The 25,663-nt window shown below is 43.4% G+C and overlaps 3 protein-coding genes and 1 long non-coding RNA gene across 10 annotated transcripts in view; 2 read left to right on the top strand and 2 right to left on the bottom strand.

Annotated features, from left to right (window-relative positions):
* cicb (capicua transcriptional repressor b) overlaps window positions 1–1,974 on the top strand; it is a 42,743-nt gene extending 40,769 nt beyond the window's left edge. For all 6 annotated transcript variants that reach the window (XM_077526723.1, XM_077526725.1, XM_077526721.1 and 3 more), the window contains exon 21: window positions 300–1,974. In XM_077526723.1, the coding sequence (XP_077382849.1) occupies window positions 300–559 (260 nt within the window). In that variant the 3' untranslated portion in view covers window positions 560–1,974. The remainder of the gene's footprint in view (window positions 1–299) is intronic.
* On the bottom strand, window positions 1,726–10,532 carry znf526 (zinc finger protein 526). 2 transcript variants are annotated; one of them, XM_077526726.1, is made up of 8 exons: window positions 10,114–10,532; window positions 8,683–9,007; window positions 7,360–7,514; window positions 7,186–7,287; window positions 5,298–6,022; window positions 5,051–5,216; window positions 2,562–3,926; window positions 1,726–2,209 (listed from the first exon to the last, which is right to left on the bottom strand). In XM_077526726.1, exons 2-8 carry the CDS (start codon window positions 8,951–8,953, stop codon window positions 2,063–2,065), a joined length of 2,931 nt encoding a protein of 976 aa, XP_077382852.1. In that variant the 5' UTR covers window positions 8,954–9,007; window positions 10,114–10,532; the 3' UTR covers window positions 1,726–2,062. The 2 variants fall into 2 exon arrangements, with proteins under 2 accessions (XP_077382852.1, XP_077382853.1); XM_077526727.1 differs by having other exon boundaries at window positions 7,186–7,281.
* Window positions 10,074–25,540, top strand: gsk3ab (glycogen synthase kinase 3 alpha b). The gene is made up of 12 exons (XM_077526732.1): window positions 10,074–10,402; window positions 14,276–14,415; window positions 14,532–14,717; window positions 17,759–17,946; window positions 18,081–18,164; window positions 18,786–18,896; window positions 19,979–20,109; window positions 20,962–21,166; window positions 21,289–21,384; window positions 22,544–22,730; window positions 22,815–22,892; window positions 23,805–25,540. The coding sequence occupies exons 3-12, from the start codon at window positions 14,543–14,545 to the stop codon at window positions 23,870–23,872; spliced, it is 1,323 nt and encodes a 440-aa protein (XP_077382858.1). The 5' UTR covers window positions 10,074–10,402; window positions 14,276–14,415; window positions 14,532–14,542; the 3' UTR covers window positions 23,873–25,540.
* Window positions 12,332–13,523, bottom strand: LOC144022170 (uncharacterized). Its single transcript, XR_013284284.1, has 3 exons — window positions 13,137–13,523; window positions 12,683–12,769; window positions 12,332–12,601 (listed from the first exon to the last, which is right to left on the bottom strand). It is a non-coding gene; the product is annotated as an uncharacterized LOC144022170 (long non-coding RNA).
* Window positions 25,541–25,663: the final 123 nt, after the last annotated feature.

The following is a 25,663-nucleotide window of genomic DNA, read 5'->3' as shown; positions in this document are numbered from 1 at the left end:
CAAAAACATAACTTTACAAACGACACGCTAACCTGCCCTCCCAAATAGATTGCAATATTTGAGAGCTTGCAACATGATGATGATAATAATAATGACTCCACATGCAATCAAAGAGACAGGAAGTGGGTTGGTAAACATGACACTGTACTTTAATTCAGGTGAGTGTATGGTACTAACAAGTGAGTGGGTGCTGCTCTTTTGGTTAGCAACAGTGTTAGCAAAAGCTCACTTTTCTTTTTGATGACAAAAGAAATTAATGCGCCCAGCAACCGATGTTGACATTGTTACTCCGCTTGCAGCCCAGGCCACGGCCGCCTTCCAGACCAGGTACTCGGACATATTCCCCACCAAAGTGTGTCTCCAGCTGAAGATCAGGGAAGTCCGGCAGAAGATCATGCAGACGGCCACCCCTGCCGACGCCGCCTGTCTGGTCGTCCCCGCCGACTCGTTGCCCGGGCCCTCCGGCGCCCAGTCAGGGGACGGGCCCGGGAGAGAGGACGAGGACGCGGAACCCGGGACCGAGGAGGATCCCGGCGACTCGCAGGATTCTTCCAGATGAGGACCTTTTTTCTTGCCACAATGTGGATTTGTATTCCCATCTCTGGAAGCCAAGTGAGATGTCTGTTTAGAACAAGAGTACCAAAAAAAAAAAAAAAAGTTGGACAAACCATGGCAACTGTATTGATATTCCGGAATGTTGGACTCCCCGGAACTCTCCCATGGATGTTCGGTAAGACCAAATGTGTTCATTGGCGTTAAAAAGAGGATATGACATTTTATCTTGACTTGAATAATGTAAAGAGGGAAAGTCAATCATTTTTTTCCCCTGGATGTGGAGTCACTTCCACTAAGTTTCTGTTGACATTCTGGGGGGCTGGGACCCTCAAGACAATTTTTCCATCCCTGAACCCGGAACCACTGGCGCCCTTGGTAGTTTTTTTGTTTTGTTTTGTTTTGTTTTGTTTTTAGCCGACAGGTTGACCACTTCCGGAGAGCTCTTAAAAAATAACGACTGCAGAGTTGACATGAATGGACCCCTGGCTGTGCCATCATTCCCGCTGTACCCTGCGTCGTCGTCGTCTGAAGGAAGCAAACATTCCCGTGCCTGTGATTGGGTTACGCATGAAGGAAGGAGGTTGGTCCGCGGTGGCCATTTTTAGTTTTATTTTTTAATAAGTGTTTTTAATTTTAACATTGTGATATTGGCTCCACCTGTGACTTTTAATTATTCCTTATTTTTTTCCTTGCCCCTCCAATTTTTGGAGGCATATACTGTACCCTTCCTCAGTGCTTTGTCTTTCCTTTAACAAACTTTTTTTTTTTTTTTTATGTTTCTAGACTCACCTCAACAATCTACTTCCTCTTTCCCTCTTCCTACTTTTGTCACGTTATGCCTTTCCTCCCTCTAAACGGTCACAATCAAAATAGAGCTGTCGGGACAGAACAACTTGATCTTTGTGCAAAACTTGTTGGGTAAATACTGTAAAGAGTACATACACGGACTTTATATCACGGAACAAAAACTGCACTCTGATAAGCAAAGACATCAGATTATATGGCTTTTAATGTTTTTGTGTTTTGTTTGGCTGTTCCAGTATCCAAGAGACAAATTTATATGAATAATTTAAGTTTGTATCTGTACCTTTCAGTATGCCAATAAAGTTAGGTGGTCAGTTCAATTAAAACAAATGAAAATGTGGTGAATGAATTCTACGGGACACGAACTGAGTTCACTGATTTATTAACATCCCATTTAGTTGAGACCGCCGGCTGTCACAAATTCATAAGAAAAATGTACAATGCGTTCATATAGACATTCAAAACCTTTTAAGTACTTGTTCCTCACTACAGTTCAATTTCCATTAAAACAAAAACAAAACACAATTGTATACAGTATATACACACTTTAGTTTTAAAGTTTGGAAGTCATTGAGAAACTTTTTTTTTTTTTAATAAAATCAACTAAGTCCAGAAGACTATGATCAATTAAATTCCTTTAAAAAAAGCTTTCTTTCAAAAAAAGATAACTGCGCTTTTTTTAATGTGAGTAATTTCTTGTCGCTCAGAGCATCTGTAGTCCGTCCAGGCCGTTCTCCAGCGCCGTGTGAAAGATCTCCAGGGCCTGCTCCAGCGGCAGCGCCCCGCCCTCGCTGCTTTCGATGATGGCGATGGTCTCCCCGAACTCGTTGCACATGATGGTGTTGGTGCCCTGCGACAGATAGTTGACGTCATGTGGTAATGCTTTGGAGGAGGAATGTTGATCAGGGGCGAGGTTATTTTAGTTCACTAAAACTAACGGGAAAAAAAACAATTTTGTTTAACGAAATAAAATAAAAATGACAATGCTACTAATAATTGTAGCAAAAATGTCCTTTGATTTAGTCTTTGGTAATTAATTTAATGCATAAGCCTTTGGGGATGATTTTAAATGTGACTTTCATTAGATTTATTTTGATATTAACTACAGAATTTAACTACAAATTTACAAAAAAGGCCTGCGACTAAGAAAAATGTGCCTCTTTGAAATGAATTTGTTGCCCCTGCGCTCGTCGCATACAAACCTGCTGACTGTCCGAAGATTGGATCTGGATGAGGTGAGGCTGCCCCTTGGGGAGCTCCGCAGCGGACACCTCCATGGCTTTGGCGCCGGCGTTCTGTTCCTGCTCCTGCTGGCGACTGTGCGTCTTCTTGTGGTTCCTGAGGTTGGAGAAGCTCTTGAAGGCCTTCCCGCAGTGCGGGCAGACGTGCGGCCGCTCGCCCGTGTGCGTGCGGCGGTGCTCCACCAGGTGCATGCTCTGGACGAAGCTCTTGCTGCACACCTCGCAGCGGAAGGGCCGCACGCCCGTGTGCGTGCGCAGGTGCTCGCGCAGGTGCGTCCTCTGCCGGAAGCATTTGCCGCACACCTGGCACGGGAAGGGCCGCTCGCCCGTGTGCACCCGCTGGTGCAGGGCTACGCCCGAGCTGGACACGAACAGCTTGCCGCAAACGGGGCACTGGTGGGACTTGGCGCGCCGGCCGGGGGCGCCGCGCGCCCGCCCGGGAACCGGGTGGCTTAGCTTGTGGAGCCGCAGGTTGGCGGCGGAGTTCAGCTTCTTACCGCAGACGTCGCAGTCCAAGCCGCTTTGTGGCGGCGCGTCGGAATCTTCCGCGGTGGAGGTGGACGGCCGCGAGTGGCCGGCGGGGGGTTGCGGCGGCGCGACGGGGTGCCGCTCCGCGCAGTGGGCGCCGAGTTGCCTCCTGGTGAGGAAGCCGGCCTCGCAGCGGGTGCACGGGAAGGGCGCGGGGGACCCCGGGTGGTGTGTGAAGCGGTGCGCCGCCAGCTTGGCGGCCCAGCGGAAGGCGGCGGGGCAGTCGGGGCACGTCAGGCCGACGCCGGCGCCCGCCGCGTGCAGCAGGCCGTGCTGGCGCAGGTTGGACGACTGCGAGAAGGCGCGCTGGCACACGCTGCAGCGGTACGGCCGAGCGCCCGTGTGGACCAGGCCATGGCGGCTCAGGTTGGCGAGGGACGAGAAGGTCTTGCCGCAGTCGGCGCACTGGAAGGGCCGCTCGCCCGTGTGCGTGCGGATGTGGGCGCGCACGTGGATCTGCTTCTTGAAGGTCTTGCCGCAGACGCCGCACAGGAAGCTGCGCTTGGGCCCGTGCGCCGCGCGGCGGTGCCGGAGGAGCTGCGGCTGCGAAGGGAACGTCTTCGGACAGGAGCGGCAGGCCAACGCGCCGCCGGCGCTTTCCGCCGAGCCCGACGCGACTTCCTCGCCGGGTTTGGCGCCGGGACGCTCTTCGTCCACTTTTCCTTCTGCGGCGTCCTGGTCAATCTGCTCCATCTCCTCCTCGGTGAGGGGGGGCATCATCTGAGAGGCCTTCTTGTCGCGGGCTCGCTGCAGGATGGCCAGCGTGGAGAGAGCGGCTCGTCGTGGGGCGGAGTTAACCTGGAGAGGGAGAGAAACCGCGGAGTGAGTTTGCATTTTATTTCAATTCATGCACACGGTAAAAATTGAAGAAAGATTTCACAAAGCCAATGATAAAACAACATGAAAATAAAATACGAGAATTAAATAAAAAAAAAAAACTTGCCAAACCAGGGAAAATATCGTTTAGGGGGTGTGGTTACAGCCCAAAGTAACCGTTCATTTTCATGGTAAATATTCGCTTGTCCTCCTTTCATCGTCTAATCCAGCCATGGGCGACTTCAATGGTGGTGGGGGCCACAATTTATCAAGTACACACTAACGAGATTTTGTGACAAAATGACAAAGTACATGCGCTTAATATTTTTTAATTTTTGATATTTTTCAATATAAAAAAAAAAAGGAGAGCAATTAACAACAATGAGGTTCAAGCAAAAAAAACAAAATAGGCACATACTGTATTTTTTTTTCTAGGTCAAAACCAGGCTCTTGCATCAAAATAAACATTCAATGTAATTTCTGCCATCTGGTGGTAAATAGTGACATTACATCTGCAAAATTACTCAACCCTTGCATATGGGGTATAGGCCTGTTTTTGCACATTAGCTTTGATTCCGGTTCGTGATGTTTGGGCCGCGTCCCAATACTTGTGCTTCCGACTTTGTGCCCCTTGGTTGCGCGTTCCCGTCGACTGGTGCGAGTGTGTCTGTCAGTTGTCCGAAGCACTTCAGAGAGCTGAGACGCCCTGCGCGCTCCCGCCCATCAACGCGAGCACGTGGTTGGGGGGGGCGCAGGTGTTGGGGTGCAAGTGTTGGAACACGGCCCACACGTCACTACACATAAGTCGGAAGTCCCGCCTCTTCCGTGGCATATACCCCATTTGTAGTTCAACACCCGAGGATTTCATGTTTCCGTAATTTATTTTCCCCATTCCTCTCCATTCTTTGTGGAAAATGTATAATTAATGTTCAGAAGTATTTTATTGAAGATTTTCGTAGGGGTTGGTTAAGAAAAACAAACAAAAAAAACTTCCAAAACATTTAAAAACTGGGGATGGCCAGTTGCCTATTACAGTTGTACAAATCTCGTACTGTAATTTGTTTGTGACTGTCCCGTTGTCAACTAAGCATGAGGTTTTGGACTACCGTGGCGGCGGCTGCAGTGGTGCTGTTGGCGGTGCTGGTGTGAGCAGGTGCGTCAGACGCGGTGACGCTCATGTGCGTCCGTCGGTGATAAAGGTACTTTGTCATGTTGGTGAAGGTTCTGTTGCAGAACTGGCACTTGTGAAAGGGGTTGGCCGTGTGCGACTTCCTGCAGGAGAAACACGCAAAGGCAAACGATGAGAGGCTCAGCCCGAGTGACCATGACGCCGCCGTGTGGGCGGGACTTCACCTGTGTGCCAGGAGGGTCATCTCGGTGGGGAAGCCTTGGCCGCAGTCCACGCACAAGTACCTGCTCACGCCCAGGTGCGTGCGCAGGTGCGCCTCCATGGAGCTCTCTTTCTTGAAGACCCGGCCGCACTCGTTGCATTCGTGTGTGCCGCGCTCGTGGACGCGCTGGTGCAATTTGAGGCGGTTGGCCGAGGCGAAGGTACGGTCGCACAGCGGGCACGGCTGGGGCTCGGCCGGCGCCGGCTTCCTCTCCGCCGTCACGAACTGGACGGCTGGCCTGACCGTGTCGTCCGCCGCCGCTTCCGGAGCGTCCTCGAAGCCGCTCAAGAGCCCGCCGTCCGAGCTCTCTTTTTCCTGAGCCAGGAAGTGCTCCCCCTGGTGTTGGAGGAAGTCCTCCGGGGTCGGGAAGACGAGGGAGCATTCCGAGCACTCGTACGGTTGGATGAGCACCGTCACGCCCGCCGCGTGGACCCCGGGGGCCAACGCCAGCTCCACTTGGCGGGCGGCGCCGTTCACCGAGGCGCCTCGTTTCAGCTGCGCCGGCGACTTGCCGGCGGGCCGAGCCAACGTGACGGAGCCGTCGGCCAGCGCTTGAGCCGTCAGAATCTTGAGGTGCATGGTGGCCGAGCCGGGGGTGGGCGTGACAGGGGGCAGCAGGGAGGGCTGGGGGGCCGGTTTGGAGACGGGTTGGCTTTTCTTTTTTTGCTGCTGCTGCTGCGCCAATACCTGGAACAGACGCGAAGCAAAGCTGTTGAAACTAGGGATGCGACGATAGCCAAGTGTTCTTTAAGCTGTTTAATGACACCCCAGTTGGAGTTAACAGTAAAACTAAAAACACCCAACGTTAAAAATTACATCCACTGTATATTGAAATACAAAATCATGCTTCGTTTTTAAAACATCGCTAGGCCAGCACTAACATGAAGTTAGCATCGACTTCCGGAGTGTTTTTCCTTCAAATAACCAATATCCACACACAAATCTTGTGGGAATTCAATTGCAACTTTCTTCTTTACGCACTTTAAGTGTGTATGCCATCGATGCAGGGCACCACACTGCCCCCAAGAGGCCAAAATGCACAGGAACCGTCAGGATTTTTTCTGTTTTTTTCAGTTGCTATTATTTCAGTTTGTTGTATGGTTCTTTCACTTTATTGTTTTTATTTTGTCATTGTACTTTCAAGTTATATTATAAAGTTGATATTCCAAGCATTCAAAAACTTCTTTTCTCAAAATTCAAGGATTCCAACATCCAAGGATTTTTTTTCTCCTCTTAACACATTTCCATGACATGGCACATGTTCCCATATTGACTCGGTTCACAAGCAAATGACGTTCCCCTTCATCTAATGATTAGTGTGGATTTTTAAACATAGAGGGCCAAAACATGCCGTTTGAAAATTAAACTGCACTAAAAAACTAGCCACTAGAGTGCTAGAACTGCACAAATTGAAATCAACCTGATTTTTTTTTTATTTTTAACCTGAAGCAGATGTGTTGCTTTCAATATTGTGACATGTCGACAATATTGTGGCAGTTTTAATATCGCAATATCACAATAATGCCATTATCGTTACATTCCTTACAGTGGGATCATTTTACATAACTCCTCAAGAGTTTTCCTCCCTATGACATGATCAGCCACGCTTGGTGAAGATCCAGAGCCACTTTAAAGCAACCCCGGAAAACACTGTTTGCAAGACTAACATACGCAAACATCCTCATCCGACACAGGTGCGACGCTCGCCATCATGTCAAAGGCAAAAGGTAAGCAAACCTGCATCTAGTCTTGTCGGATGCACAGGTTAGCCGTAGCTTCTGATGCGCAGTGAAGTTATTGACAGAACAAAAACAAAAAACAAAACAGTGTGGTGATATTAATTTGAATACCTGTGCCAAAATCTCCCCAGCCTGCTGTTCACTTAGCACAAAGTTCTGCATGCTGTTGACAGGGGCCAGGCTGCCGTCCGCTTGGATCATGTACTCCTGCGGCTGACAATCACACACTCAGTTGGTGAAGCTTAACTTTTTGACACGGACCGCTTTCTCCGGTCTCGGACTTACCGTTATGTCGGCGTGGGTGCTGGTTGTGCTGCTGATGTGACTTTTGCGATGTTCGAACCACGTGCCGGGCGAGTCGAACAGAGCCAGGCAGTCCAGACACTGGTACTGGACCGCCTGGGAACCAGAAACTTCGGGTCCCGCAACCTCACACAACTCTGAGGGAAGGATCGCACACAAACACACAAATGTTAAATTCTTCCAAATTTGAAAATTAGACTGTTCGGATTAACTTCTCCGCGTACAATTGCGACCATTTTCATTTTAATACAGCCCCCCCTATTAAACAAAACACAATCAGTCAATAATTCCCTAATCACGATATATAAAGATTTCTAGTAGGGCTTCCTACTGTTCCTGCGTTGGCCTCTTAGGGGCAGTGTGGTGCCATAAAATTTAAATTGATACGGGTCAGTGGTCTGCAACAAGTCTGAGTTCAGAGGAAAAAAATAAATAAATACTCTGGAAAAACAGAAGTTGGTGCTCTGTTTTTTGGAACAATTTTATTTTCTGTTTTTTTTTTGTTTTGTTTTTGAATACTTTTTTTGGAATAATTTTCTTTTCTGATTTTTTAAAGAATTTTTTTCCACTCTGTTTTTTGAGTAATTTTTTTTTCTGTTTTTCTGAATATTTTTTCCCCTGCTTTTCTGAACTTTTCTTAATGACAGGGGAAATAAATCAGTAAAAAAGAAAAAAAATTCAGAAGAACAGAAAAAAATACTCAAAAAACAAAGCTCCCCCCAAAAATTAGGCAGAAAAACATGTTTTTTGTTTTGTTTCCCAAGTGAATGCAATATGCTTCTGTAGTAGACCACCTTTTTCTTTTATCACTAGTTCCTTAGACCCCAATTTAAGATTTGACAGAAGCATCTTTTATTGAATTACAGTTTTAATTCTTTAAGTAAAAAAATATCAGTTTCCTCCTGTACTAAACATTATTAAACGCATAACTTATACATGTATTTAAGGCAAGTTGTAAAATGTCTGAAGTCCTCTTGTTTATGTTTAATAAATTTAAAACACCATAAATTATGCTGGTACTGCCTCAAATGTTCTCCAATTTCGATACTGTAAATGTACAGGATCATATGCTGAGAAACGTTTCTTGGGAGGAGCAATATGGAGGCCTCGCCACCTCAAGAGTCTTGGCCTATCTGTTATCCAGTCATATAATATAGATCAGCGCTATTAGCCCATTAATTGGATTTCCCATTTATATGTTAGCATAGCCGTGGACTATTACATGAACTCCATAAGTCCACTACATCAAAATGAGGGCGTGACTGAATAATTTAACAAAAGACGTCGCGTGACAAAATGTCCGACCTTGTCGCTCGGCCATCCGCATGTGCATCTCCTGGTGCACCAGCAGCTCCTCGGAGTTAACCAGGACGGCGCCGCACTCCAGGCACTGATACTGCTCGCAGTGGACTTCCTCCGGGCCCGCCTCGCCGCCGTCGCCCGTGTGGATCTCCTGGTGGATCAGCACTTCTTCCAGGGTGCCGAAAAGCTGCAAGCACTCACTGCACATGAACTGGTGGTCGGCGCAGGCGTCCTCGGGCTGCTGCACCGCAATGTAGACGCTCTCCGCTTCCATGTCGTCAGTCGGTCTTCTTATATGAAATGGATCGGGGCGAGATAAAAACGGCACCTATGTGAAGAAAAATTTGAGAAAAACAAATTGATGTTTAGAGTTCCTGCCCAAACATCCCGTCTGCTTTTTTTTTTTTTTTTTTTTTTCTCCCCTTGCCGTCTTGTGGTTAAGATCAGAGGATATCGTTAATGTTTGTCATCTGTGGGTGTGTGAAGCGGCATTGAGACTTGACTAGATTTAAAAAAATAAAATAAAATAAAAAAAAAAAGGCCATTTTAAGGATGTCCCAAGTCCGACCCGGGTGACATTTGCAATTTTGCATCGACGGTATTTTATTAACCTGTGGGATCTTCTCAAAATGAAAGACAGAGTCGTAACATTAAAACATATTTTGTCACCTTAGCCTTCTTTTAAATATACAGGTTGAAACAAAAGTAGGTATACACTTAGTTTTTTATATGTACAATTTTATTTCCAAGAGTCCTTTCCTTCCTGACCACCTCTCCCTTCCCCCTGACCCGCTTTCTCACGTGCTTTCACTCAAACCTACTTTTGGCTCTTCTGTCATTGCAATTTTATGGTTTATTCATGCATCCTTCCTGTATCGCTTACACCTGTTTACCTGCATTCCTTACACCTTAAATGACTACAGTACTGAAATTAAGATACAATTGATTGTTAGTTTAAGTCAATCTAATTCACAAAAAATAAATAAAAATAAAATACATATTTCGTCCTATGGAGAGCATCCATGATTTAAGTGTTTATTAAATACGCAAATCGAATTAATTTGCAGTATTACACCGATAAAAATCTACAATAAGACAACGTTACTTAGCAATTAGCACACAAGATGGCCCTTGCTGTTAGCTTCTTCCCAGCCACTAGCTCATGTTCATCTTAAACCACAACAACCTTTATCAACAAGTTTCCCTCGTGTGTTTTATATGTGTGATGGCGCGTGGAGGGCGGTTGGAGGCGCTCCCTCGGCAAACGAGGACCATTTTTTTTTTTTTTCCCGTTCTCGCCTGCACCGCTATTTCCTGACGGCGGTTGCCCGGTTCGCCGGGCGGTCCGTCAGGCGGCGCTAGCCACTTTTCGCCGCAGCTCTGCGTGCGAAAGGCGTCAGGGGCCCTTTCTGTTTTTTTCCACCCCCCTTTTACCTCATTTACTGTCGTCGGACGGCGCCGTTCGTAGACATCACAGCACGTTACCCGCCCGTCCTGTCCCGCACCCTCCGCCGAGGCTCCTCCGACGCAGTCTCGAGCGCAGGAAACGCGGAATGTGACGGCTGTTCGCCGAGAATTATGTTTTACGGCATATGAAGGGACGTTAACCCGCCATTTGCCTCCATTTTTGTGAACGCAAGCCCCGCCCAATACGTGGAAGTGCTCAAAGCCTTGAACAGCAGTTGGACAGTGTGGTTGCCAATCACACGGCGCGCTATGCGTGGTGGGTATTGTAGTTTTAGCCCACCGATTCTTACATATGCCGAGTAATTCGCTTAAAAAAGTGCCTTTGTTAAATTCTTAGAATACTTTGGCTAATTTACTTTTGATAGGAGGTACTTTAGCGTTAGCTGTATTGCTGCATTAATTGCCGTATAGGTCGCTTGCACATGTCGTCACTTCCGCCTCGGATTTCTCGTAGTCGCCATGCTGGGTGGCCTCCATTTACGTAGCGATTCGGTCTAACACGTATCTATCACGTTTGTTTTCTGCGTTTAAAATGGTACATTGTTGCTGCATCGTTGGCTGTTCGAACAAAGCCAAGGGCGAAAATGGTCGGCCTTTCTTCCGAATTCCGAAAGTAATTAGGAACCAGGGCCTGGAGACAGAGGAGTGCGGACTCCGGAGGGAAGTCGTTACTTTGGGCTCGTGTGTGCAGCCATCACTTTGTGAGCGGTAAGCTTGTTTACCTTTATTTCATGCATGAGGATTAATAACGTTTCGACCGCCCATATATGGGCAAGTTGCTTATGTTTTGGATTCATGAGCAAGCAAGTTCGGTAGTACAAGCTGGCTAGCGGACGTTAGCCGAAAGCTAACATCGAACATTTTCACCCAAGTAGTGCCAGTGCAAAGTGTTTACTGCTGAAATTGGATTGATTAGTCTTGGGCTCTTAATGCCGATGACATGTTTTTTGGTGGCAAAATGTAAACTTGGAAAAAAGAGACAGAAGGGGGTGATGCAAGAAAACAGACCCCCGGTAGCCTACACATCATGCTAAAGAACTTATTCACGGCCACCCTACTGCGGTAAAATAACCAGTCTTTCCATATTTTATTTGTTTATATATTTGTTTATTTTAACAGGTCGCCCTGCGCCCGTTTTTCTGTCCAATCAACCCGACTGGGCTCCAACATTAAAGTTGGGTCCCAAGTTACAACATCTATGTCTCAGCCCAGTCGGTGCCAAGATATGAACGTGCACAGGAGAGACAAGCAAAGAAAAGACTCGAAGTGGCAGAGATTGTTGCAGTTATGCAGCCAGATGGCTCCAGTAACCTGTACCCTCAAGTACTGCTGACATCATTGACTCTGGTATGCCACTCAGAATTCATTACATGATATATTGTATGCATGAGTGAATGTATGTGTTTGTTTGTGTGTGTACACGCACCTTATATTTTAGAGACATTTGGAAGTGTTTATAGAAATAAGTATTTGCCTGTAGCAATGTTCATACATTAAAAAATGCAACAAAATGTGTACATTTCTTTTACACTGACAAAAAAACTATACTACTTTACTATATTAAACCTATTACTGGTACCGTATTTTTTTGTGATTTTATTTATTTTTTTCTTTAGGGATCTCATGCCACACCGACTTGATTGCCAATGACATGATGGAAACGAAGGCGAGCATCAAAGCATTGGAGGAGGACAACATGCGACTGTTTGTTTGGCGCTAATAAAGGCAGCGTTTATACAAATTCTATTGTTGGGTTTGTTTACAAAGCTATACATAATACAAATGACAGGATTTGACTCAATGTGCAATATGGTCCCTCTTAAAGTAATGGCATAAATCTCTATTATTTCTAAAAGCACAAAAAATGAAGTGAATAATGATTAGATGTAGTAATTTCAGGGTTAAAAATTGAACTGTTAATTAATGTAGTTTATTTTAGCACAGGTGCCTACCATCCTGAGATGACGGTATGATGTAATGTTGATGGGGTACGCAATGACTTTCATTATGCTATGTACAGAGGAAAAAGTTGCTCTCTTTTAAATTTGTTTAATGTAAGACAAGTACCAGTACTGTGTTACAGTTTTCCCAATAATCCTTGTTTCACACTTGTCACAAAACCACTGTCCTTTTGGCAGTCTAGATTGGCACACTTCAAGTGATATCATTTGATTTTACAATCTGCTGCAGCACAAAAAACTACTTTATTTCGCATCTTTGAAGTACATGAGCAAGTGGTAGGTGACAGCGGCTGAGCAGGAACACTGGAAGTCCACTGCTGATCTAGTAAATGCTCTCCCGAGCAGTTCAGGTAAGGAGGGGATTTTGGGGAAAAAAAACTCTGGCTTTTCCAACTGGCCAAAACGAGCGATCTGGGTGGACTCGCTCGATCACACTTTGTCCACACCACAAAGTCGCAGAAGTCCCGTCCAGTTAAACTCATCTGTGCCTGAATCTGAAAATATTACAAACATTGTAATGAAAATATGAAACATAGAATTAAATAAGAAACTACAAAAAGTAAAGCCATACATACCTGGTAATAATATTGGTGTTGTCGTGACAAGTGATGGGAATTGTTGCCATCCGGCACCAGACAGAAATTGGGTGTTGTGACAGCCTCCTTAACCGTGAGATCATAAGAAAAGCTGTCAGTATGCTCAGTAGTTACCATGAACACGTTTTATTGTACTGGAAACTGAAACTAAAAATACGTCCTCTGAGAGTGGTTAACCTTAACCATTTATAATAAGTTGATTAAGTAACATGTAACTAGTGAAAGGGTAGCATTAAATTTAATTAAGCCACGGGGAGGCTGTGCAGTTACTTTTTATTCTTATACGCTCTGCCATATTTGCCTGTTATAAAATGATTAGAAAAACCACATCAGGTAAAGCCAGCTGTGCACGTAAACACAATGATAACAGGAAGCCTGAGAACAAATCAACATTTTTGTGTGCAGAATTACCAACACCATGTGGTTTACTTACGTGCAACAGCAACCGTTTCTTCTGATGCGATGTTAAAGTTTACACTCTGTATCCACCCGCTTACAAAATAATTGTAAGCCTCCAGGGATTTGTTGGCGTGTTATGGAGCATGTTAACACGAGGTAGGGAAAGATGTCCAGAGATGTCACATTTGGCCAGCAAGCTTTCTCCGTCAAAAAAAAAATCACCCTTGGTCGGGACGTAATTAGGATCAATCCCGCCACACAGAGACACCTTCTGCCTGTATCGTTGTTTTTGATCTTCCGGTAAATCGTGAAAATACTGCGAAAATTACATCAGGTTGATAAGCTCTACCGTGTAACTCGCGAGTGTACCTTGTGAACCGGCGGACACCCAATATGGCGCCCGAAGGAAAAACTCCCATGATGCATTACGATGTGCAAGCGACCTATTGCCGCAGTTCCCTATTTTTTCTCTGTGAAACTAAGCCCCGCCCAAATATCCCGTAGCGATTGGACAGCTTGCTTTTCAATCACACTTAGCGCTTTGTGTGGCGACTGATTATTGTTAAAATAATTTTTTTATTAATTTCTTTATTTTGCGGAATTCAACACGCACTTTGCTAACTTTACAAAGTACATTTTATGTTTACAAAACTACCTAAAACTAACTATAATTAGAGCAAAAATGTACTTCGTTTGCGTCTTTGGTAATTAATTTAATGCATGAGCCTTTATAGGGATGATTTTAAATGTGATTTCAATTAGATTTAAGTGACGTCATCTAGCAGCAGCCAATAGAAAATCACCTTCAGATGACGTTTTTGGCACAAGCAGTACACTTTTTTTTTTTTTTTAAACAACCTAAAACTAATACTAAAACTAACTTTAAACTAAAACTAAGCATTTATTAAATAACTAAAACTAATAAAAACTAACAAAGCCACACTGAAAACTAACACAAAAAAATAAAATAAAATAAAATAAAAACTCAAAACGAAATAAAAACTAACTCAAATGAAAAATTCCAAAACTATAATAACCCAGGCTATAAATCATATAGCGTTATTTATGTATTTATTTATGTATTTATTTATTTGCTATGATCTGATACGATTCGAGAAACTGACAGTCAACATTTCGCATTCCATCACATTTGCCACCACCCCTGGAGGACAGGTATCTCGAAACTCGCTTTCCCAGTAACCATTGCGGCTGTGACGTCATCGTGCGTCAACTCCCCAGTTCCCCACCATCATCGTTTCTACAGTACAGAGGAAGAAAGGGGGAGACGGGGCAGAAAGCTGTATAAGAACGCTGTAAGTGCAGTTCTTTTTTTTTTCCATGGGATTTTTTTCCCCCTCCCCTCCTCGTACGATTGACTTGTGTGACTTGGCTGGTTGTCAGTAACGTTCGCCGTTAACCCTGGCTCTAGTTCACACAAATATGAGCGGCAGCGGGCGGCCCAGGACCAGCTCATTCGCCGAGCCTCCTGGAGCTCCCGGAGCCGCTGCATCAGGCGTCGGATCAGCAGTTGCCAGCGGAAGCTCGACAGGAAAGTCGGGGGCTTCGCAAACCAGCGGAGGCAGCTCGACCAGTTTTGGGAACCTGAAACTACCCCGTAAGTGTTCTTTTTTTAAATGACCACTCGCCGGTTCGGACAATTTGTTACGAAAGACGTCCCTCCCGTTGTTTATTTCAGATGGCGTTGTCGACATTTTGTTTAAATAAAGTCGATTACGGCGGCGGAGCTAATCTCAGCTAGCAGGCTCTTGGCTAATTTGGGCTAGCTAGCCAGCTATCATTAGCCGTGTTTTTCTGCCAGCCTCCTCAATGAGAAACTTTTAACGTCAACTCGACACCGTTACTGACTGTTGTTGTTTCGGCAAATAAACTGTTTTATCGTGTTATTATTGGCATTTTTTTTTTTCAATCTTGACGATTCCTCTTAATGTCACTCAGGTTAAGAGTTAGCATTAGCGTTGGTGCTAGCCATTGGTGGAAGCTGGCGTTCCTTTATCGTTATGGAGCTGAAACTTTTTTTCCAATCGTTTTATTGTGATATTTGTGTCACAGATTTCGACAAATTGATTGACATATCTCAGTTAGTGGCATTAGAAGGGTGCCCAATTCCAAGTTGAAATTACCTATATATTCCAATGTTACTACTCTGTACAGTGACCCAGTTTAAGTAGCCTAAAATCCATTATTAAATGTTTATGAAACTCACCCAACATAATCTCCAAAGAAATCCACTAACAGTGGACGCCTGCCCTCACCTAATGTTTATGGTTATTATCTGGAACAAATACAGTTAGGATTATAGCAACGTCAATCTCTCAGAATCCTGAATCTGGTTGGAATTGCTACTTCACTGTGAGTTCATTTCACCAAGAATTTTTTTCAATCGGATGATTGGTTCTGGAAGAAATATATATTTTTTTTTGTACCAGGAGAATTGGCCATTTTGGGTAACGTGTTTTTTTTTGTTTGTTGTTTTTTTGTGAAAAGGGATCTAGGCCAAAAACACCCTTAAATTAGACTAAAACTATAACTTGATTATGATTGGACATATCTTCTAATACCTTTCGTGTCACCTGCTACTCGCGAAACCTTTCTCCGTTTAGCTGCTATGGTTTTTTTTTTGAAAATATTAAAAGTATCCACCAGTGAGGTTGAACTGGCCAAAATTCTGAAGTCTTACTGTGACATTTCCGACGTCGTCGCTTGTGGACAGTCAAATAGGTCATGTTATGTACATTAATAGTCAATTGTTTGTTCCTGAGTTTATTTGAAGTGCTTATGCCATGTTTTTTTTATTAATTTTTTTTATTGTACCCATCACTGATCTTTACAGTTCAATGACGTCACTCTGACATTGATGTTGTCTGTCCGATCTGCACTGATTCTGTGTTTTTCCCCACCATTTCATTTACGCCGCAACACCACATATCCCTATTTTGCCATTCGAAGCATGTAGTGTAAATCCAGCCTTTAGCGTGTTTTCTTTTTCTTAATGTAACCATTGTGTTGGAAGCGGAAACGTATCCGCTCCTCTTTAGTTACATTCATTATTAAAATCGGCGTCTATGACACAGCTGCTCCATATTTAAAGATCTTTCTCTTTGACTTCACTTTGAGCAAAAGTACTGCAGTGGAACTTTTTAAAAGTGGACCGCAATCGGCTGCAGTGGAATCAACCAAAAATACAAATGAGAGAAAAAAAATGTGCATCTCCGATATGCAACTGTAAACATGTTAGTAGGTAGAAATGTGATGTAAGACGAGAGATATTGAACAAATGATGCAGCAATCAACAGTTCTATCTGCATTTCTTTGCCGTGACGTTGACGCAGCGCTGTCTTTGCTGGATTTGTCAGTCTCGGGTGCAGAACGATGCGCTGTCTTACTCCATTTTGAGGCACGGCGGTGATCCGGAGGGGTGCTGTTGAGATGTGCAAAGTGAACAAGCCCTGGGAAAATGGAGTAGCACTTGTGGGTGTGCTACTGTCCACAGCGTTTTTAATCACAGCGCTCGCTCTGACAAAAGCGCTTTGGGGATGGGACGGACGGGCCTCGGTCTCGCTCCCTCTCACTCCTTCCCCCAATGTCACTGCTCGTGGTGTTGATTCATCAAATCGCTCTCTTCCCAAACTGCCACACTTAACGGAACCCCCCACCATCCTCATGCCCCTTTTTTTTTTTTTTTTTTTTTTTTAAACCATCTGTCAGTTACTGTTTGGTCTCAACTTAAGTGACACTTTTTTGTTTTTTGTTTTTTTTTGGTCAAACATCAGCCCGGTGATGACACTCTTTAACTCGTTTCAAGAAGCACACCGTGTACTCGCTGAAAGAATACACCTACTGAGAGTCCTTGCACATAATCTGATCCTGGATTATGCCAAGTCAACCAGTGGACCACACGTAGCGTGCATGGCGCTCAGTGCAACGGAATACGTTGATGTGGCCTGAACCATTTCTGAGCTGGAACTGTGATGGACTTCCGACATGTTACAATACAGTGAACCCTCGTTTATCGTAGGGAAAATGTTCCAACGCTGTCTGAGAAAACTAGGCATGTTTTTTAATTGCATTTTATTGCTAATTGTTTTGGGAGTTTTTTTTTTTTTATGCACATCAGCACCTTCCAACGTGAAACAAAGATAACGAAATAAGACATCCCCTCCCAAAACTTTTTTTTTTTTTTCCCTCTAAAGTAGTTAAAACTAAAGGACAAAGTCATGTAAAACTATCAAATGCTCAGCCAGTAATTAATATCTTAATTGCTGTAAACATTAAGGGGCCAACAAATGGTATTTTATTCACGTGTTTTGCCAAATATCTGAATCTACGATAATAATAATAATAATAATAATAAGTATAACATAAAAAATAAGTAAATTAATTTTAAAAATACATAAAATAAATAAATAAATAAATAAATATAGAATAAAATAAAGATTAAAATGCATGGCAAATGAAGACATTATCAGCGAACATCATTTTCAAGGAAGATGATTGTCTACTTTAAGACTGGTTTGTATTGGATCCATGTAAGTGTATGCAAATTTGTAAATGTACACGTTTGAAATCCCGGGATTTGAACGCTGAGCACATTGATTGATGAACTGACTTTCTTTTCAATGTGTTGTAATTTTACAGGCGACAGTGGCAAATTGACCACCGTCGTGGCCACGCCGGGCCAAGGCCCCGACCGCCCGCAGGAAGTGTCATACACGGACATCAAGGTCATAGGAAATGGCTCCTTTGGCGTGGTCTACCAGGCGCGCCTCATCGACAGCCAGGAGATGGTGGCCATCAAGAAAGTGCTCCAAGATAAACGGTTTAAGGTGAGCATACTCATTCCATACGGAAGCCATTTTATGCTAAGTGTAACTTTTTCGTAAAATCGTTCACTCTGAGAAGAGTGGCTGGTCGAGAGTCTGCCTTGTGACCGCTTCGTCCTCGTTTGTTTGGTTTATAGAATAGAGAGCTGCAAATTATGCGCAAGTTGGACCACTGCAACATTGTGAGGCTACGTTACTTCTTCTACTCCAGTGGTGAAAAGGTGTGTATTTACTATCGTTGGAACTTTTTCCCAAGGCAATTTTTGAAGTAACATTTTGACATAGCTGTCATGTTCAGTTAATTGCGCTCAACACTGCGTCTTTTGTTTCATGTCAGCAAGTAATTCGGTGAGTGGATGCATGTCTCCCTCGTGTCATTTTATTTTATAGTTTGAATTCCTTGTTAAATGGTTGTTTGGAAAATAGTGTACAGGGGACCCCTGCTTTTCGTAAAGGCACCAAGCGCACAAATAATAGCAATAGCATCAATATTCTACATTGTAATCCGCTTAATTCATAGTTGGCTAATTTAGTTGGCCTGACATCATGCATGATTTAAAACTGGACATTATCACGTTGCATTAGGCCCACTACACAAAAAAACTCAACTGGACAGACACGAAAAAAATGTATTTGCTGATTCAGACCTGCACAAAAGGCGATTGATCCTTGTTGTGTTCTCCCCCTTTTGGAAAATCAAATGTTATTCACTGATGTATAAACACTAAACACGAATGGAAAATGGAGATTTTGGGTTTGAGTACGAGCTCTAGTCTGTATTCCGATCTCGCCTGTGTCAGCTGTATACAACAAGCACGTTTCCCTGTCTGTGTCTTTTGCAGAAAGATGAAGTCTACCTGAACCTGGTGCTCGACTTTGTCCCCGAGACGGTGTACAGGGTGGCTCGGCACTTCAACAAGGCCAAGACCACCATTCCCATCATATATGTTAAGGTAAATGCCACCTTTTCATTGCCTCCCTTCTCCTCCTACTTGTCCCTTTTTCTACAGAGATCCTGCAAAAAAATAAAAAAATAAATAAAAATCTTGTGGAATGTCACAAATCTCAGTCTGGAGTAGGCGGAAAGTGAAGTTTGTTTGCTAAAGGCAAATGAAGCAGCGGATGTTTTCCCATTTGTCTCTTTAAGGATTACAGAAGCAACGCAGGAGGGAAAGCCACTTGGCTGCCCGTCTGCAAGGTTGTCGCATTTTAAAGGGTGATTGTGTGCGTTTATTGTGTGTGTCGCAGCAGAGAGAACATTCCGACTGTCTCATGGCCCACTTGACTCCTTCATTCAGCCCGAGGTTCCCCCCCCCCAAGGCGTTAAGACACACACGTCCTACTCATTTCTGTGCCTCTTGTGCTGCAATTCTGTCACAGCACGCCTTCAGACCGTCACTCACTCTCGCTCCTTGTTTCAGCAACGGCACTCATGTTTAGTCATCTTGCCTGCAATCGTGTTGTGATGCATCGCGAGGCTTCGAATGATAATGTCACGCTAAGATGCCACAAACCAGTATCTCCACTTTGTGTAAATTTTCCCCATGAGACCCCCTGAAATCTTTTGCCTAATAAAACACATTTATCCAAAATATGAGTTACTAGAAGAAAAATGCTTTTTAGTGGCCCCGCATTATGCTATGATTTGTTTCCCATAACATGTTTGTACATTTTAGGTCCGAATATGTTCTTATTGTGCTGCGGTCGGTCTGCAGCCGACACCACCCAGCATTACTGCACTGTCTGACTCTTGTGACATGGAAGAAATGCCCACGCATGTTATTAGTGTCTTTGGGGAGAAAAGGGAGTGATTAACGTCTGATAATTCTGACAAAAAGGTCGTTGCGCAACTGTAGGAGATTGTGAGTCACTCTTCACCCCACCACATTGGGAAGCCACAGCCTTGCTTGACTCAAGCTTAGTGTAGGTTATGCGCAATTCCAAACGGCAGGTACAAAAACTACAAGACGTTGAATAAAAATCAGCACAGTGGACTTTTTGTGCATTTAAGCATTGTGTCCTCCTCACCATGCAGGTGTACATGTACCAGCTGTTCCGAAGCCTGGCTTATATCCATTCCCAGGGCGTGTGTCATCGAGACATCAAGCCCCAAAACCTCCTGGTGGACCCCGAGACAGCCATCCTCAAGCTGTGTGACTTTGGCAGGTTCGGAGCACACGTTACACTCGTTTGGCTTCAACATTCTTTCTATTGTTGAGTGCGGCAGCTGTCTTGACTGCGTGTGCATGCGTGCATGTCATGTTTTGCTCAACCACTTTTTTTTTTTTTTTTTGTCCTTTGTTGAAAATAACTACATACGCTATTTTTTTTGCCATCTTATGTTAGGACTCCACAAACGACTAGGGATGTAACGATATCCAAATATCACAATACGATATCACGATATGACGTTCACGATACGATAATTATCACGATATTGTGGGGAGGTTGCCGATATTTAAAAAAGGTCACGATATTGTAAAAAAATAAAATAAAAATGAGCTCATACTAAAAAAAAAGCACAATATTGTTCTTTTGTACATAACAGCAATACATATAAACGACCTACAATCTCTAATAACACTTCATATTGAGGCACTTAGTCACCTAATGGCCAACACAGCCGGAGCGCTGTGTTGAGCGATATCAGTGGCTCAGGCTGGATGTGGGGGAGCAAATTAGATGGAGGTGGCCACCTCTGAATTTTGTACACAGTAAAAAACCTGATTGTACATTGCGACAAGCTGAGTCACAACATCTGTAAATGTTGTATGTGTGCCTTTAAAGCCATGTGGCCTTGTGAGCGAGGCCAGGAACTTGCCTGCTTAGTCTGCATGCGGGAGCCTCGGCAGACGTTTTGGCCTATGGTAGTTCTTTGCTAATTTTCCAATGTTATAATTTCATGTTGGGAAATTAGACTTTCAGTATTCAACTTGTTTTTACAGCTACTATAAACGGGGACTGGGGGAGTAGATCGTCCTCGCCTAATGGCGTGTTTGTCCACTTTCGCCCCTGCAGCGCCAAACAGTTGGTCCGAGGCGAGCCCAACGTATCGTATATCTGCTCGCGGTATTACCGCGCCCCGGAGCTCATCTTCGGCGCCACCGACTACACGTCCAACATCGACATCTGGTCGGCCGGCTGCGTGCTGGCCGAGCTGCTACTGGGCCAGCCCATCTTCCCGGGGGACAGCGGCGTGGACCAGCTAGTAGAGATCATCAAGGTAAGCGCGGCGAGTAGTTGAGAACTCTTGCTTCGCCGAAGCAAATTGAACACGGTATCGGGAAACTCTGCCTTTTTTCAAAAATGATGTTTGTTGCCAACGTTTTATTATTCCCCTCTCAGGTTCTTGGAACTCCGACCAGGGAGCAGATCCGAGAGATGAACCCGAACTATACAGAGTTCAAATTCCCGCAGATTAAAGCTCACCCGTGGACGAAGGTAATGAGTGCCGAATGACTCATGAGAGGCAAATCAATATCATCGTTGAAGCTCACGTTATCTCTCGCCACATGACGGTTCTCTGCAAAGTGCAAACCTCTGCTTAAAAGGACGAGCGGTTTGTCATTTGGACCACCTACACACATCTTGTGTACTGTATGATAATAATAGTAGGTCTACTCGAGTGCAGAGTGGGGGGGCGGAAGCATTTATTTGAAAACCTCACAAGAATAGTATTATTCATGCTGTATTATAATTGGTCAAAGAAAGTGCAATCATTTTTAATCCATAAGTCTCCATACAATGATGTCTCATCGAGTGCTGCTGTTTTTGTTTGCAACAGCTCAACAATTAAGTTTTTTTTTTTTTTTTTTTTTTTTTTTTTTTTTTTTTTTTTTTTAATCCTTTGAAATTTGGAATTTTCATGTTTACTTTTACTCTGAGAACCCACAACCTTGCAAATCGGGGAAAAATAAATCACATTATCACTTCTTTTTTTTTTAAACAAAAAACATGCTGGAATTTTGAATCTTCAAGGGATACTTCACTTATTTAGCCCATTAATAGCAATAAAAAGTTCATATTTCGTCTATAATTAATTTGATACTTTCCTTACTTTTCACATCCAATTAGTATCTTTAAAAACACATTTTGCAACTTGCTGTCGACTGAAAATGACATCACAAGGGCTCAGGTAACCAATCACAGCTCACCTGTTTTCTAGGTTTGGTCATGTGACAGTCACAAGCTGAGCTGTGATTGGTTACCTGAGCCCTTGTGATGTCATTTTTAGTCGACAGCAAGTTGCAAAATGTGTTTTTGAAGGTACTAATTGTACATGACAAATAATGAAAATATCAAATCTGTAATAGACAATATATTAATGTTTGACTGCCAAAAATTGATAAATAAGTAAAGTATCCCTTTCAGGTTTTTTTTCCCCTTAATTTTAACAAAAAAGAAAAACGTGATTCTTTTAATGTCCTGACATATGTAAGCTCAACAAAAGTCAAAATCAAGTGCTCCCAATTTTTTTTTTTTTTTTTTTTTTTACCTAATTGTGCCCAACAGCAGTAAAAATGTCAAAACGTCCCTGATGGCGTTTGAAGAGAAGTCGACTACGGTGTGTGTGACTTCCCGTGCGTTCCTCTCCATTCAGGTGTTCAAGCCCCGCACGCCACCGGAGGCCATCGCCCTCTGCTCTCGACTGCTGGAATACACGCCGGTCACCCGTCTGTCTCCACTGGAGGCCTGCGCGCACGCCTTCTTCGACGAGCTGCGCCAGCCCAACACCCGCCTGCCCAGTGGGCGGGAACTGCCACTGCTCTTCAACTTCAGTCCCGTCGGTCGGTTTTGCGTCCACGCGTGACACGGCCAGTGGAACCCGACGGGGTGTTTTTATAAATGCGCTTTCTTCCGTGTCTCCTCAGAGCTGTCCATCCAGCCCCAGTTGAATTCAACACTCATTCCTCCTCACGCTCGTGCACAGACGACGCCTGCCTCACATGGTACGTGGAAGAACACGCACGCAGCCCGCAACGTAACGTTAGCAAACGTTTTGCAATTGGCTCCTCTTTCGTTTTCTCCTAATATACACATCTCAATTTTATTTTTATTGTTTATCAGTAAGGAAATGTGAATTATTTGAAAAGACTGAATTAAATGTTCTCTGTTTAATCTGATAACTTCAAGTAAAAAGTACTTTCACTGGAAATGTCTCAATTATTTGTAAGTAGCGAAAACATTTTAAATAATTTTTTTTGTATACTGGACACGTTTTCTCTTTTTTTTTTTACGACTTTTAAAATTATTTAAATGTAAAAACTAAATAGAAAAAAAAATACTGTAATTATTTAAATTAACTTTTTTTTTTGAAAGCCTAAATTTAAATTATTTCTCAATAAAATTGACGTGTATTTATTTTAAAAATATATTTACTTACATGAAATCCTTGGACTATTTCTAAATTTTAAGTTAAATAAAATGTAACTGTTTAAATATCCTTCACTTATTGTTTTTCTCCGTTTTGTAATTATTTTAAGAGTAGAAAATTTTCTGAATTCAAAATGTAGTTTTGTAGACTTGTTGCGTTATTCTTATTTTATTAATAATTTTATTTACAATAAATGCCAAGGAGTATATTTTTGTTTTTTCTAAATTTTCATTGACACAAAATTTAAATCTTTAATGTTAAAAAGCCTGATTGTTTTTCTCAATTAGAAAATATCTGAATTCCTTGTCTCTTTGCAATTTATTAATATTAAAATTTCAAAAAAATATTTTCCATAAATCTCCTGATTTAAAAAAAAAAATAATAATAAAATAAAGTTTGTATTTTGATTACATACTAAAAAACAAAAAAAAACAAAAAAACCGCAACATTTGACTGGCAAATGTGTAATGTCTTTGTCGCCCTGCAGATGGCAGCGCGTCAGACAGTACCGCCCAGCCCGGCTCGGTGCCCGGCTCCATCAACAACAGTACCTGAACAGCCAACGCCAACCACCCTGCCATGCTTCTTTTCTTTTTCTCTTCCCACTCTCCTCTTCTTCCTCCCGACACTTAGAAAGACTATTACACACATAAACACACATGCACACACTCGTCATGAATTGCTGTTTCCCCCCCAAATAGGCTTCATATATATAAGCTGACTTTATAAGTCCAGGTTCTGTGGGATGTTTGGGGTTGTACATGCATTGTCTGTGTTATGGTATTTTTAACCAACCCCCCCCCCCCCCCCTTTTTTTTTTAAATTTTTTTTAATTTTTTTTTTATAGCATCTTATTTTAGCTCATTTTACGTGGAGTGGCTGTTTGGCTTTTGGAGACTGACAATCATGCCCCGCCCATCCCAAAAAAATGGTACAAAACCCTCTCTGCTCCTCCAGAGTGTTTCTTTGTACCCCAAAACAACCAAGTCCATCTTATTTTATTTTTATTTACCAGACAGACCTTGAGCTGATTTTTAGAAGAGAGGTGATTTAGAAAGTTTTTGATGAAGGAAGCACACTGCAGCACCCTTTGTTTTTCCTCCTTGCCTTTTTATTTGTTTTTTTGTGTGAGTTAGTGGCCTCGGTAAAAGCGTATCGATCATGAAAGCTGGAAAGTGTTTCAGGACGCTAAACGAACGGGTCCAACCTCTTCCTCATCGTCGTCATCATCTTGACCGAGAGTTACGTCCTCCCGAGCGAGCCCTCAACTTCCTGTTTTGGACCTTGAACTTTCTTTCATCTCCTCGCCCCTGGTTCTCCTCCCTCCTCCTCCACAACACAGCTAATCTGTAAATATCAGCTACCTTTTATTTGATCTTTTTATTTGTTATTATTCTATTGTTATTGTAATGTTTTTTTGTTTTTTTCCTCCAGTAGATGGCGCGTTCAAGCGACCAGACTGTTTTATCTGACGTCACAGTCTGTAAATATGGTATTACTTTTGTTTTTTTTTCCCGTCCCTGGTTCTGGAGGGCAACAACAACAACAAAAAACAGAACAAAAAAAAAAAAAAGTCTCACATCTTATTCTCTCTCCTTCCATTTCTCTTGTCAAGACTCCCCCCCCCCACCTGTAGTTGTCTAAACTGTTTTATTTATTGTATTGTGTGTTTGTTTTTTTTTGGGGGGGGGGTGTGTTATTTTTGTATATTATTTCCAAAATGATGTCGTAGTAGGGCAGAAAACTTTGTCACATCCAAGATACTGTACGTCGACTCGAACCGCGAGTCGTCTGGTGGAACGCTTATTGTTTCCATTGAGTTTCAATGTGAACAGAATGTTACAAGGATTGTGTTGCTTGTGTGCGTGTATGTGTGTGAGTTTAGAGAATTTTGCGCGTGCGTGTAGTAAAAGAGGGTGAAAACAGAATCTTCCATTGACCGTCTCCTGTGTCCGACTGTCTCCTGTTCTACTCCACTCTTGCGCGACGTGTTGTTTTAATGTTACTTTTGTTTTTTTTGTTTTTTGTTTTGTTCCAAAATCATCCCCGCAACGCTCTTATTACAGCGCTCGTCGTTTGTGGAGAGAACAGCTAGACGGTGGGCCAGAGGGGATGATGGAGGGATGGGGGGGAGAGAGACATTTTTTTTTTGTTTTTTTTTGTTTGTTGCTATAAATAATTGAACTCATTAATAAAGTGATGAAACGGTTGGCGTCTCCGCGACGTCTGTGTTTTAATTGCGTGCTGGTAATCGAGGTGACAATTATGTCACAGCAGGTAATCGAGACCCCGATCATGTCGCCGCGTTGCCACAATCGCCGTGGGAACGCAGTGACATGATTGGTG

The sequence above is a fragment of the Festucalex cinctus genome, chromosome 7 (assembly GCF_051991245.1).
Source record: "Festucalex cinctus isolate MCC-2025b chromosome 7, RoL_Fcin_1.0, whole genome shotgun sequence".
Lineage (NCBI taxonomy): Eukaryota > Metazoa > Chordata > Actinopteri > Syngnathiformes > Syngnathidae > Festucalex > Festucalex cinctus.
The sequence above is the reverse complement of the archived record's forward strand: the minus strand, read 5'-3'. Positions and strand labels throughout refer to the sequence as shown.

Coding starts and splice junctions, on each gene's coding strand:
- znf526 (XM_077526726.1), bottom strand. CDS start 8,953: ATGGAAGCGGAGAGCGTCTACATTGCGGTGCAGCAGCCCGAGGACGCC. Junction 7,288..7,359: donor GCACCCACGCCGACATAACG/GTAAGTCCGAGA, acceptor TGTGATTGTCAG/CCGCAGGAGTACATGATCCA. Junction 6,023..7,185: donor CTGGGGAGATTTTGGCACAG/GTATTCAAATTA, acceptor CGTCTGTTCCAG/GTATTGGCGCAGCAGCAGCA.
- gsk3ab (XM_077526732.1), top strand. CDS start 14,543: ATGAGCGGCAGCGGGCGGCCCAGGACCAGCTCATTCGCCGAGCCTCCT. Junction 17,947..18,080: donor TCCAAGATAAACGGTTTAAG/GTGAGCATACTC, acceptor TTTGGTTTATAG/AATAGAGAGCTGCAAATTAT. Junction 20,110..20,961: donor AAGCTGTGTGACTTTGGCAG/GTTCGGAGCACA, acceptor TCGCCCCTGCAG/CGCCAAACAGTTGGTCCGAG.